At 46.5% G+C, this 13,570-nt stretch overlaps 1 protein-coding gene across 3 annotated transcripts in view; it reads left to right on the top strand.

Annotated features, from left to right (window-relative positions):
• Positions 1-11,971, top strand: part of Ttc12 (tetratricopeptide repeat domain 12) — a 46,421-nt gene extending 34,450 nt beyond the window's left edge. For all 3 annotated transcript variants that reach the window (XM_047519272.1, XM_047519270.1, XM_047519271.1), the window contains exons 14-22: positions 1,950-2,042; positions 3,382-3,442; positions 4,095-4,232; positions 4,729-4,827; positions 5,276-5,344; positions 7,875-7,976; positions 9,160-9,259; positions 9,990-10,215; positions 11,806-11,971. In XM_047519272.1, coding sequence (XP_047375228.1) covers positions 1,950-2,042; positions 3,382-3,442; positions 4,095-4,232; positions 4,729-4,827; positions 5,276-5,344; positions 7,875-7,976; positions 9,160-9,259; positions 9,990-10,215; positions 11,806-11,881 — 964 coding nt within the window. In that variant the 3' untranslated portion in view covers positions 11,882-11,971. The remainder of the gene's footprint in view (positions 1-1,949; positions 2,043-3,381; positions 3,443-4,094; positions 4,233-4,728; positions 4,828-5,275; positions 5,345-7,874; positions 7,977-9,159; positions 9,260-9,989; positions 10,216-11,805) is intronic.
• The last annotated feature ends 1,599 nt before the right edge of the window (positions 11,972-13,570 follow it).

A 13,570-nucleotide genomic window follows, 5' to 3' on the forward strand; every position in this document is an offset into this window, starting at 1 on the left:
TGGTTCATCCCTTACCACATCCATAAGGAAGTATGTTTTCACTCTTGCTCCTCCTTAGCATCTTCTGGATCATTTTCTTCCATTTGTCCTCCATCTCTTAGTCATTTCTTCTCGATCTTTGTGAATGCCTCCATTTTGATGGTTCCTCTTCACCTGTGACTGCTACAGTTGGTCTCTTCACTTTTATTATCTGGACAATCAATTCCCCCTGCTTAGATTCCCTGCCTCCCATCCTACATGCTCCAATCTGGCTTCTACCCCATCAGCAAAAGGATTTTTTTAAAAACATACGTTATCAGGCTGGCTGTGTTGGTGCATGCCTGTAATCCAAGCAGGAGGCCAAGGCAGGAGGACCATGAGTGCAAAGCCAGCCTCAGCAACTCAGAAAGGCCCTAAGCAACTTAGTGAGACCCTGTCTCTAAATAAAATACAAAAAAGGTCGTCAGTGGTTAAGCGCCCCTGGGGTTCAATACCCAGTTCCAAAAAAATAAATAAATAAATAATGCCGCAGTGACTCTCTATTGCCTCTGAGATACAGTGTTCATGAGTCACCTGAGTACTTGGTTAACAATGCAGCCTCCTGGAACCTTCTCCCACTCAGAGCCTGAGAGTGACCTAGGAATCCTTGCTACCTCTCCATGACCACTGCCAAGCATGTCATCTACCAACTACACTTTGGAGAACACAGGCCTCTAGAGTTAAGTGAAAACTTTCCAGCAGGCCACAGAAGGCCACCATGATCTGGGTCTGTCTAGCTCTCTTGCCTCACTGCCCCCTGTCCTCCCTTCCTACCCCAAGTACTGACTATAAGAAGCTGCAAACAGTCCCCAAACATGCCTCAGGGTGTTCTGCCTGACATGCTCTGCTTCTGTCCCTGTGTGCCCAGTGCTGGCCTACAAGCTCCCTGGAGCCAGGACACAATCTTGTTTCATTGTCATGCCCCCAGAACCTGCCACATTACCTGGTACAGTCAGTGCTCATTCCGTGTTGGCCGAGTGGACAAAGGAATGAACAGGTAATGCTACTCTCTCAAGAGACTCCGAAATGTCAATATGCTCCTGAAGCCCTCATCGCCATCCCCCACACCTCCTGCCAGGTGTACTTTGCATCCTTTTAACACGTGTCTGTTTCCAACATACCATGTAACACAACTTTTCTTCCTTATTTGTTTGCATACGTGTCACTGTGGGAAACGAGGAGGTCAGTGCTGAGCACAGTGCTAAGCACAGTGTGAATGCTCAGGACAGGTATGCTAGGTAGGTAAATGACTTTTTCCTCCATCGTTCTGGTGCCAGTACATCCGTTTGGACAATGTGAGAATTCAGTAGCATTTTTTTGGCAGCTGCACTAGACTCTTTGCCCAGACTGTGTTTGCAGTAGACTCAAATCCCTTAACCCTTTTACGTATGAACCAGTTATAATGCAGGTCTCCCAGTGCTGTTCCCCACACAGAAGCTCCAGCGCCCAACGGAGGACTCTGAGCTTAACCCTATTAAATTTTGTCTTATGTATTCAACACCTTGTCAAGATCTTGTTAAATCTTTATTCCATCATCCACCTTATTAGGGAGCCCTCCCACGTTAGTCATCAGCATATTAGTAAGTGTGCCATTTAGATGTCATCTAAGTTAATGAACTTGACTGAGCCAGAATCACAGGGCAGAGTACCAGAGACTCCTTCCCAAGCTGGTGTCTGGTAATCTATAAACTTTGCTTAAAACTGTTGAAGCCCTGGGAATTCATGTTAAGTAGTGGAGCTTTTCAAGGACAGTGTCTCTCTCTTTGAGGAGGCAGGCGAGGAGCTGGGCTTGGTGGCAGGGTGTGGCTAGGCCACCCTTTCAGTTTCTCTCACCAGGCTGCCAGCTCTTTCCTGAACTCCTTGGTCATCTTGTTGGGGATGCTGGTAGTTGGAGGACAGCCCCCTCTGAGACTTCTTATGGGTTTTTGCAGATTATTGGAAGCCCTGCTGTCATTTCTTGAGTTCTTAGATAAGAAGGCCAACACTGCCATGGGACTGCTCACAGACTTGGCTCTGGATGAAAGGTAATTTTTTTTAGTTCCAGAAATTGATGATTCTTCCACCTATGCTGAACTGTCATTGTGTTAAAAATGTCCAGTAGACAGACTAGGCACATCCGACTGAACATCACAGGGTTCACTGAATAGAAGTGCAGATGCTTTCCAGGGGGTTGTGGTGGTCCACTCCCATCTCAGTCCCTCTGCAGGGAGGGTGACCCAGTCTTCATTGGGTTTGGTTGCAGTAACATGCAGTTGGCCCTTGATACCTGTGAGTTCTACATCTGTAGATTCAATGAACTATAGATCAGAAATGTTGAAAAAATGTATCTGTACTAAACATTTACAGATTTTCTTCTTGTCATTCCATAAACAATAGAGTGTAACAACTATTTATATAGCACTTACATTGTATTAGATGCTGTATGAAATCTAAAGATGATTTGAAGAATACAAGAGAACCTACATAGGTCATATTCAAATACACCATTTCCTATAAGGTACTTGAGCGTCTTTGGATTTTGGTATGCATGTGGGTCCTGGAACCACTCTCTCATAGATAGAGAAGGGTGACAACTTAGAACAGTGCCTGTCACAGAAAGCAAGCCTGCCATGTGTCAGGGAAGCTTCTTCCCCTCGGTGCTTGGTGCATAGTAACTGCCCAGCACATCCGTGTGGAGTGAACATGAATGAGCAGGCAGACGAGAATAAGCATAAGGTGTAGCCTCCCCTTGGGTTGCCAGTGACATTATGAGTAACCACCTCCTCCTGCCTGTTTTTTCATATTTTCTTTGATTAACTCTTGGGGTAAAAGTAAAAAACCTAATAGTTTTTCTCAATCTTAAGATTAAATCACCTTTAAGATTTAAATCACCTTTAAAAAAATTTCCTTTTAGACTTTACTGGTCTTGCCTAGAAATGGTCATGCATTGGAAAACTGCTTGTGCTTGCAGATAGGCCAGGCATCTGGCAGGCCTGGAGTGTGGAATGCTCTAGCATGTAGACTCGTGTATGCATCTGGGCCCTCCTGGTGGTTGCGACAAGTAAATGTGCTTACACGGTATTTCCCTTCTGCACAGCATACACATGACCTATAGACTCAGGGTGCAAAGTCAGCTCACTAGAGGCCTGGGAAGTCTACTTGGGAGATTTGCCATCTGAGGTCTGGTGTTTGATGTCAAAGACAATTCTCCCGACCTAGAAAAACTAAAGCCACGTTACATACTCAGTGAGTGTTTGGGGGGCAGGTCACAGAGTGAATTCTTCATGCATGCTGTAAATCACAGATGCCCAGCAGATGATGTGATATGCTGTATTTTTAGTTTGTATCGTGTAGAAATAATGCTGGCTGCTGTTCTCTCAACAGATTCCAAGTCTGGTTCCAGGCCAACCTTCCAGGAGCTCTTCCTGCACTCACAGGTGTTCTGGTGAGCAAATCCTCATTTCTAGCCTCCATGACAGGCACCCAGAAGCCTGAGCAGAGCTGTTCAAACACAGTTTACACCCTGGAACCACTGTTGTCTCTCAGGTTGATTAATTATTTATTCCCAGCTGAGATTTATACAAGTGTCAGTTATTAAAACAACTGCACACTGGATAGGTAGAGGTGGCATATGGCCAGAGCAGTCACAGAGGAGAAAAAGCTTCAAATGGACTGCAGCTTAGGTGACAGTGGCGGGGAGGGGTGTTGTCAGTCTCCATCAGTCCCCTCCTGGCACAAAGTCTTACCTTCAGGACAACCTGCAGCTGTCCCCTGAAAGGAAATCATCCCTTTCAGGAGGATGGGGGTAGCAATTGGAACTGATAAGGCAGAGGATGGTACGAGTCCTCTGTGGGGAGCAAGTTGTGCCCGGGTAGACATGAAGTTTGAGGGTGCTCGAGGAGCTTACCTATCCCAGAGTTTCACGACTGTGGGCCCTTCTAGGCTTCACTATGTTGCCAAGGTGACCCCATTGATGTCCCTATGTGACATGAAGCTCTGATTCCCAGCCTTTTGCTGAGTGAGGGCCCCTCCTAGAGACTCTGGTGGCATGGTTTGCCTGCTCTCTGAGGCTTCACTTTCTCTTGCTTTACTTGTAGAAGAAGGATCCCAAGGCAACCAACCTCTCGGCTCTCTGCCAGTGCATTGCCATCATGGGGAACCTCAGTGCTGTACCTGCTGCCCGAAAACACATGGCAGCCTGTGAAGACTTTGGGGATGCCTGCTTGGGATTTCTGGTATTTTAACTTTTCTGTTCAAAGCTGGGATTTTATCTTTTCCGTGGGGGGCATCATTGTCTTCTTAATTATCTTAATTATTTTCCAAAAATTCTGTTTCTCAAGGTTCAGGAGCCACTAGTTATTAATCCCTTCTGTAACCTTAGATTTTATGGACTGCTGGACTTAAAGAGCTCTCCAGATCAAGTCTCACCCACCATGGAAAGATTCCTAGGATTTTCTGGTGGAACCAATTTGATCATTCATTTCAACACTCACTCTTCAGTTTAAACCTAGGGACAGGCCCATCCAGAGGGTCATGACAGAGGACCAGAGACTCCTTCCACAGCTCCTGGATTAGCATGAACTCATGGAACTGATCTCTGGGCTTCCAGAGTCCATGACGTTGACAATTTTGAGAGTGCGAGTTATCTTTGAGACTCTATCTAAGGGAAGAATGACCTTGAAAAAAGCTGTAAGACAGCAAGGTCATTGTTCACCTTGTTTTGTTTCCAAGGCCAGATGTGAGGAGGACATGAACCTGTTCAGAGAGATCGCATACACACTCTTGGGACTCCTCATGAACTTGTGTCTTCAGGTCCCCTTTGTCTCAGAGGTATGGCATTCTCCTCTCCCTCCCTGGGCCCCTGGAGGCTGCATAGAACATTCACACTCTCAAAGACAACCGAGGCATACAGACTTGAACGCTAGCAGTGGGAATGTGGAGGGCTGGAGGGACGCTCTGTCACTCTGCTCTGCTGAGGGCGAGACAAGTCGCTCAGTCGCACATTCACTCAGAAAGCTTCCCATGTGCCTGGGATGCAGAGAAGAAACTGGTGGCTGTATTTACAAAGTCCAGTAAAATATGGCGCCTGTTATCAAAGCATTGCCCGGAGTTAGGGAAGGAATAAGAGCAACGCAAGAAGGCGTTGTGAGAAATCTGGTCACGTGTGCTGGCGGGGAGGAGGGAGTCAATTCTATTTGATTGCTCAGAAGCAGCTCCACAGAAGATTCCAGTGATCAGGGTGTTAAACTCTCCTTTTTCCCTCTCGCTGTGCCTGTAGGTGTGGCCCATGGAGGTGAGCAGGAGGTGCCTGTCTCTACTAAATAGCCAGGATGGAGGAATCCTGACAGTAAGTTCTCCGGGGAGTCCAGAAATGGCTTCCTTGTTCTTGTTCTACTTTCTTGCCTAAAAATCTCTTTTTTCTGTCACCCACCTTTGAGAATTTGGTGCCTCTCTGAGGTACGGGGTGGGTTACACCTCTGAACAATGCCCACAAACACACAAATGCCAAATTTTGCCTACAGTTTGGGGTATTTGGTGACCACCCCTCAGAGTGCGTCTGCAGAACCCCTATAGTCCAGGAACCAAAGATAAGAATCCATTTTCTGTATGTTCTGGAACCTAACCAGATGATACAATGTAATCTACTCTCTTTATCCTGTTTCAAGAGATTTTGTCCAGATCCAACAGGCCAAAGGATTTTATTTACAATTCCTTTCTTCCATCATTGAAAGAATAACAAACTAGGCCCATGATTTGAAGCCACAGATCTTGGAGTTTGTTTATGCCTAATGGTTTGGACCATTTGGGGACATATGCTGGAAAGGCTTTTGGTGTCCTGCCATTTGGCCAAGAAACTGAGAACGGCTTATGTTAGCACAAGGCATCAGGATAAGAATATTAATATGATTCAAGAGGCTACTTGCCATCATCGTACAGTGTGTTCTTCACTCACATTAGTAACCAGCCCTGTTTTCCTACCTGTCAGGGCAGGGCCTAAAACCTAGAGCCACAGTCAGGCTCATATTCAAGGCAAGTCTGGGAAACTAGCCCTTCAAGGATTACAGGCTGGGGAATGGTTCCAGAGGTTAAAAATGGTTCTCGGTAGATCCATCCTACTTTGTTTAGGGCTGGCACTCACAACTCCCTGAAGTCAGTGCAGGCATTATAGAAGAAAGGATTTAGCCTGAACTCCATGAAAATGTGGTAGGTCTTCAGGTTCCCTGGACCCCAAGAAATTGTGTAGATTCCAAGTATATATGCATTTTCCCAAGAAGGGCATCATAACTTTTAGTAGAACCTCAGAAGAGGCTTGTGACCCACCTCAAAGTGATCAGTACCACTGTTCTCGAGTGCTTGGGGCTTTTTTGTATGGTTAAGACCTAAAACTGGACCTGTGTCTTCAGGGAAACTCTTGGGTCAGATTTTCCTGTAATTCCATGTGTGTCCTAGTTGGTTGTTTCCCAGTGGGACTGCAGCTTCACCCTGGAAATCTGGTCCTTGTATAGTACATATTCTCCACTGTTTTGAGCCTAAAAAGGGATTTGTAGGGTCATCTCTAGCAGAATTCTAGCATCTTTAGGAAGCAGGCCCAAGAAACAGTATCAAAAATATAATGCACAAGTTTATTCAGTCTCACCTGAAGACCTTCATAAAATGAGATTAAAGGCATTGGGAAAAGGAAAAAATAGATAGAAATCCACATTGACAAAGTGTACAGAAGAGATTACCATTGGGTAAGTAATTTTAACACATTTCTGGAGAATGGAGAACACTGCAAGAAAAGTAATTAGTCAGGGCTGCAGAAACTCTCATGTGGAGTACAGAGAGAGGAGACTTGACTGGGGTGGGGGATAGCAGATTTGTCCTGCAATACCCTGGAGTCATAGAGATTTCACGATACCAGGGATGATAGAGGGCACAAATATGAGGTGGGGGACCTCATTTGCAAGGATCTATCCTCAGGCATAAAAGAACACTTTATTCTTTGAAGCATAGTGAGGCAGATTTATTCAAAACCAATACATGGGACCCATGTTAGGGTTTTGCAGTGGGGAAGAGTGATGGAACTTAAGTCCTATACTTTTTTCCTCTAATAATTGAAAGGCCCGAGAAAACTGTGGTCTTTGTAGTGTTTGAGAGTGCCCCCTCTCTACCTGCCTATCCACAAACTTCCTATGAACACAGCATGCCCAAACACATCTTTATTGCTTTTTTCATAAATGTTATTGGGCAGCTAAGGGTCACTGGACATTTTAGGAAAACCACACATAAATATAAAAACAAAGATAAATAAAAAATGACCCCAGAGAAAGATATTAGAAAATAGAAGAAAATATTAGTGACTATCATTTGCATCCTGAGAAAGATTGAAGATGGTAATACCCTTAAGACAGTAACTATTTGATATTATTTTAAAAAAGCCATGAGAGCTAGGAAATAATGTAAATTAAATCTCCTATAAAATAGAACAAAAAGACAAAGATTCTGAAAGATAAATGAAAACTTAAGAGAGGATCGATCCAGGAAGCAGAACCTCTCCTAATGAGGGCCCTGCTGATACTGAGCTCTGGGAGGGACCAGTGAGGATTTTTCTTCCAAGTTGAGCTGGTTGGTCCTGTGTAAAGCTGAAGTAAGGGGCCTCTGTGTTCCAGGGGTGCTGTGTTTTCAGCCCTCTGAACTGCCTTCCTCACGGCTTCATTAACAAGAACCATGCTTGCCACATGTGACTTGGCCATTACATTGTTTAAAAATCCAGGTGCGTGTTCTGCTTCTGATACGGATGATTGCTTTTGCCTTGCCAAACTTCTTGTTAACTTTTAAAGGTCGTCAGCATTTCTGAAACAGACACTTAATGATCCTCCTTCTGTGTCACACAGAGAGCTGCTGGTGTTCTGAGCCGGACCCTTTCTTCCTCTCTGAACATCATCAAGGAGGCTGTGAGAACAGGAGTGGTGAAGAAAATGGTTAAATTCCTGAAGGTAAAATGGCTGCGTGGTCGCGACCACTGAGACTTCCAGTAGTAGCTTAGTTTATTCAGGGACCAGAATGAAGGTGAGCTTTGTTGAGTAATGTGCCACTGTGTCATCCCTGCTAGATTTCAAACTTCCAGAATAGGTATTCTCTTCAGCCTGTCCACCTGGACAATGCTGGGAGCATCAGCAAAAGATCATTGAATGAATAAGTAAATTGCTCTTTAAAATGCATCCAGAAAAAATTACTTATCTGTCAAGCCTCACTTCAAAATGTGTGACCTCTGTCCTTTAACAAGATGGTTTTAATGACTTTCTGCAAGGTTCCTCAAGTGAATTATTTTGTTCATGGGCTCATGATGCTTTAAGTAGTCATCTGGAGATTGTTGGATATAACTCCAGTTACGAGATACGGAAGCTGCAGAGTTACCCTGTGGCCAAAGGATGTGGGAATTTTCCTCTGAAATGAGCACAGTGAATCCAAAGGAGTATCTGGCTCACCTGAAAGGGCAAAGTGAATTATTAGGCTTGCCATGTCTGGATCTCACCTCCAACGTATGTGTCCAGTGAGGCCCACTCATGTTAGCACAGCAATATTAAGCGAGGCAGGAGGTTGTGGAGAGGGCTGGACAGTGGTCTGAGTTGACACCGCCACTTGGACAATGATGTCATTCTCTCTAAACAACTTCCGTAAACCTGTCAGAGGCTGCAGATCCCATGCTCACACATGTGTATTATACATGCACACATGTGTTTTTAAAACCCTGCACTGGATGGTTTTAAGGTTGTGATTTGACATTTGTCACCTCTTAAAATGATCTAGGTTCATGATGTTCTCTACAGTGACTGTCAGCTTCATTCTCAAAAGGTGAAATGACACAGGAGGGCCTTTCCCTCTCCTTTTTGGTAGATCTGCCTGTCAACAGTATCATTCTCCTCTCAGCCACTCATTTTTTAAGCCTTCCAGAGGTGTCGGGCGTACCTGACAGGCCTACACCTGCCTGGAGAATGGGCCGTTAGAAGCATATGTGAGTGACAGTCTCTCCCTGCTCACCAGGAAGCACATGCTCTTCTCAGTGGAATTTCTCTTAGAAGTTCAGGAGGCCACTAGCTCCACTGTGACTTTTCCCTTTACTTTCTGGTAAGAATCTTGTAGATTGATTTTACTTTTTGATTTCATTCTGAAATCTAGACAGGAGGCCAGACTGCATCACGTTATGCCATAAAGATCCTGGCTATCTGCACGAATAGTTACCATGAAGCACGGGAAGAAGTAATAAGACTGGATAAAAGTAAGTGAGGATTTCATCAAGGGCACCCACATCCCCGAGGTTCGTCCACCTTGAGGCTGCAAAGGGAGCCATGGACGTCTGCAGTGTTGGCATAACAAAATGTCAGTTCACGTCCAAATCAGAAACAATTTCATTAGCCTCTTGGCTGTGCATAGGTAGAGCGCCCAGGCAGGAGGCCAGCTGAACAGTCTCTCTAAGGTAACAGGGTCGATGCTGGGAAACCTCCTCCTCTCCCCAAGTTAAACTAAAATGGTTTCTAAGTCTGCTTAAGTTGACCCAGCACCAGCTTTCTTCCTTCATAGAGGGAAAAGGAAATGAAAACAAACCACCTTCAACCTTTAGTGAAGAGTCTGAGCCTAAAGCTACAGGTGACTGAGGAGGGCCCCACTGTGGGATGGGAAGCTTTCTTCTGGGAAGATACAGGATGCAAGCACATTGCCACCCACTCAGGCTGCCAAGTGGGACTGTCACCATCGTGAGGTGTGGAGGGACTTAGGCGAAATCCTGGCTTGCACAGCTCGTTGTGCTGGGTGCTGTCCTGAGCACCAGGGTTGAGGAGATCATAGCACTCAGTGAACATTTGTTGAATGTGTGAGGGAGCAAATTCTTCCCAGGGTTTCTGGGGAAGCTCAGCATCCACCAGCACCTTCCTGGGTCCCCCGTGTTCCATTGCCAGACACCACTTAGGGGATCCAGAGGAGCCGTTACTTGTTCTCGTGCTTCCCTGTAGAGTTCAGCATTCTGATGAAGCTGCTCAGCTCAGAGGACGAGGTTCTGGTGGGCAATGCTGCTCTCTGCCTTGGCAACTGCATGGAGGTGCCCAGCGTTGCATCTTCCCTGCTGAAGACAGACCTGGTGCCGGTCCTGTTGAAGCTGGCTGCCAGCGACTCGCAGAAGTCAGCCGTGCAGCTGAATGCAGGCATTGCTCTGGGGAAGTTGTGTACAGCTGAGCCCAGGTACACTATGGTCACCACCCAGCCAGGCCACTCCCAAGTGCTGATGACATCTCAGAAAGAGTAGGCCAAGCCAAGCACTGTTTTGCAAAGGACCACATGCCACATGGAGCTCAGTCAGGAGCCCTCATGCCTTCTGCCTGGGCCTGTGTGGGGCCTGGCAGTTACTTCCCTGGAGGAAGTCTTCCTCGAAGGAATCGGGGAATGCTCAGCCTCCAACTCCAGAGGGATGGGTCCCACATACTTACAACCATTGTCTGTTTGCCACTCATTCTCTCCAGCTTTCTCCCCTTCACTTGCCCCCATTGCTTCTTTCTTTCTCACATCATTTCTCCTTCTCTCTCACTCTGTGTTAGTCAGCTTTCTATCACAGTGACAAAATACCTGAGAAAATCAACTTATAAGGAGTAAAGGTTTGTTTGGCTCCAGTTTCAGAGGCTTCAGTTCTTTCTCACTTGGCCCTGTGACTTTGGGCCTGTGGTGGCATAGTATGTCATAGTGGGAACATATGGCAGAAAAAGACTGTTCACCTCATGGTGGCAAGGAAGCAAAGAGAGAGACAGGATGAGACTGGGGTGCCAACATCACCTTCAGGGGCATCCCCATAGTGACTGAACTTCCTTCCCTTAGGCTCCACCTCCTAAACGTTCCACCACCTCTAATAGCACCAGGGCCTGGACCCAAGCCTTTGCACATGAGCCTTTAGGGTACATATCGGGGCTAAGCCATAGGACTAAGGATGCTCTTCAATTGGCAGAGCACTTTCCTAGCCCACATGAGGCCCTGGGTTCAGTCCCCAGAACACACACAAAATCTAAACTTTAGCATCTTCCTTTCTCTTGCTTTACTTTTCCAGAAACAGAGTCCTACTTTATTGATTGACTGATTGATGGCCTGGGGTCTAAACAAAGGAATATCTAGTGAGCGTAGCATTTTCCCCTGGAGGAAACGGAATGGAGAAGCAGAGATTCAGAACCTCATGTCTGAGGCCACCCAGCAAGCCAACTCAAGAGATCTTGGCTTTAATTGCATGCATTGCTTCTTTCTGCTCAGACTCCTGCTCTGCTCTGCTCTTGTTCTAATGTGCTTAAACATTCCAGCATGCCTGTTTTTGGAAGGTGTTCCCCTAGCATAGAAGGCAGGGAGCCTTTGGGGCTGAGGGGAGGTTGGCTCCTTACAGCTACACACCTCTAATGCCTCAGCAGATTGAGAGGGCTGGCTTGGATAACATCTACGCCTTTTCAAGTTCTGTCTGATTGATCAAATGGAAGGAACAGATAAAATCTTTCTTCCACAGAAAGCAAGTCACATTAGCTAGGATGAGCTCAAAGTGGCAACCTGCTGGGGAGTTCCCGAGAACAGGGTCCCATCTGATCAGCCTGTCACACCTGCTGCTTGCAGTAAGAGTGTTTTCAGCATTCTGTGGTCTCCCTGTGAGCCTTCCCTTTGATCTTTAGGGCTCCCCAGTGCCACAGCCACTTCTCTTCCCACTCAGAGCGCTGGGCTGATGTTCCCAGTCAGCTGCCACCTAAGATGGGGATGGCTCAGAAACGTGACATTTCTGACCTGGCTTTTGTGCTCTGATTACAACAGGTTTGCCACTCAACTGAGAGAGCTTCATGGGATGGAAATTCTCAACTCTACAACGAAATACATCCATAATTCTTGAGAGAGGTGGTGTCTGTGCTGATTAGCAAACACATACCATATGTTCTGGGATGATGGTGTGCTAATAAAGTCTTCTTAGATTTCCACTCCAGAACTGAATGTTTATTTTCAGCATGTTTGGTGGGTTTTTGGTGATAAGAAGAGAGTGGGCATCCGTGGTGACTGTGGTGGAAACTGCTTCAGTGAGCTCAACTCCGTCATACCTGCCTCTGAGTCTCCCTCCCATTCTGTGGGTCTGGAACCCAGCCAACACAAAGCCGCATTTCCCAGACCCCCTACAGCAGCACTTCTGCGTGGGAACCAGATCCTGCCAATCTAAGACCACTTCCTGCCCCATTTGCTGTCTTCTGCTTATAACATGCTAGAAAGGCCACGTTTCTTGGCAGTGACATTTTGGCATCTACTCCCAGCTCTTAAGTGCCTTGAGATAGACACAGTGGCAGTGGTGGTGACAGCTTTCTGAAACCCAGTACAGCTGTGGCATGTGCTCTTGAATTCAGTGGACCCAGTGGTAGGAGTGGCTCCCTGTCAGGGAAGCTCTGTGCGGTCCTGGGAGTCATTTCCTGATGCCTTGCCTGGCCTCTAGCCCATCCAGTGGTGTCCTATGTACCCATGTTAGATTGGTATCTGCTTAAAATGCCAGAATAGCGCTCAGTGGTAGAGCAATTGCCTAGCATGCATGAGGCCCTGCTTTTAACTCCTACTACCACCAAAAATAAGTAAATAAAAATAAAATGCCAGGAAGATGCTTCTGTTCATGTACCGAACCCTGACTGGTACACATACTGATTTCTCTATCCTACTGTATGCTCCTGACCCATCCTCAAAGGCGCTGCTCGCTTTTTGTTGACCCATGTCCATAAAACCTTAAACCACAGTTGCCTGGGGACTCCAAGTCCCTAAGTACAAAGTCCAGTAAGTGACACTACTCTGGCCTTTCAGTACAATCACTAGGTCATTATAGGGTAGGAGACAGGATGTACTTTTGTTATAGTTTAAACCTGAGGCATCCCCCAAAAGCTCGTGTGAGAAAACGGAAGGTTAGAGGTAAAATGATTGGGTTGAGAGCCCTCACCTGATGAGGGCATCGCTTTCCTGGTAGGGATCAACGCGGTAACTGCAGGCAGGTAGGGTGTGGCTAGAGGAGTGGGGTCACTGGGTGTGCCTTTGGGGTATATGTTTTGTCTCTGAGGGGGGAGCTGTGTCTCTGCTTCCTGGTGTGATGTCCTGGGCTGCTTTCCTCTGCCACACCCTTCTGTCTTGATGTTCTGCCTCACCTCAAGCTTCTTGGAATAGAGCCTGCTGTCTGTGAACTGAGCCCTCAGAAACCATGAGTGCCAAATAAACTTCTCCTCCTTAAAATTGTTCTTGTCAGGTCTTTTGGTCACAGTAATGAAAAGCTGACTAAAGCAACATTGTCCAGTGAATGCCAGGAGTCCCATACCAAAGTTCCAGAGAATGGTATTGTAAGAAAAATGCAGCTCAGATTGGATGCCAAGGCAGCTCAGACCCTTGAATCCAGGGGAGCAAGCACTCTGGAGTCCCAGTCTGAGTCATGGCCCCAATGAATGCACCCAGAAAACCACTCTGAACCTGGGGATTCACACGAGATTTTATTAGGCGGACGACCAGAGTGTCCGCTCTTAGGACTGGGAGAGAGAGAGAAAATGGTGGGGGAGCTTCTCTTACG

Source organism: Sciurus carolinensis, chromosome 11 (assembly GCF_902686445.1).
Source record: "Sciurus carolinensis chromosome 11, mSciCar1.2, whole genome shotgun sequence".
In the NCBI taxonomy this organism is placed as follows: domain Eukaryota; kingdom Metazoa; phylum Chordata; class Mammalia; order Rodentia; family Sciuridae; genus Sciurus; species Sciurus carolinensis.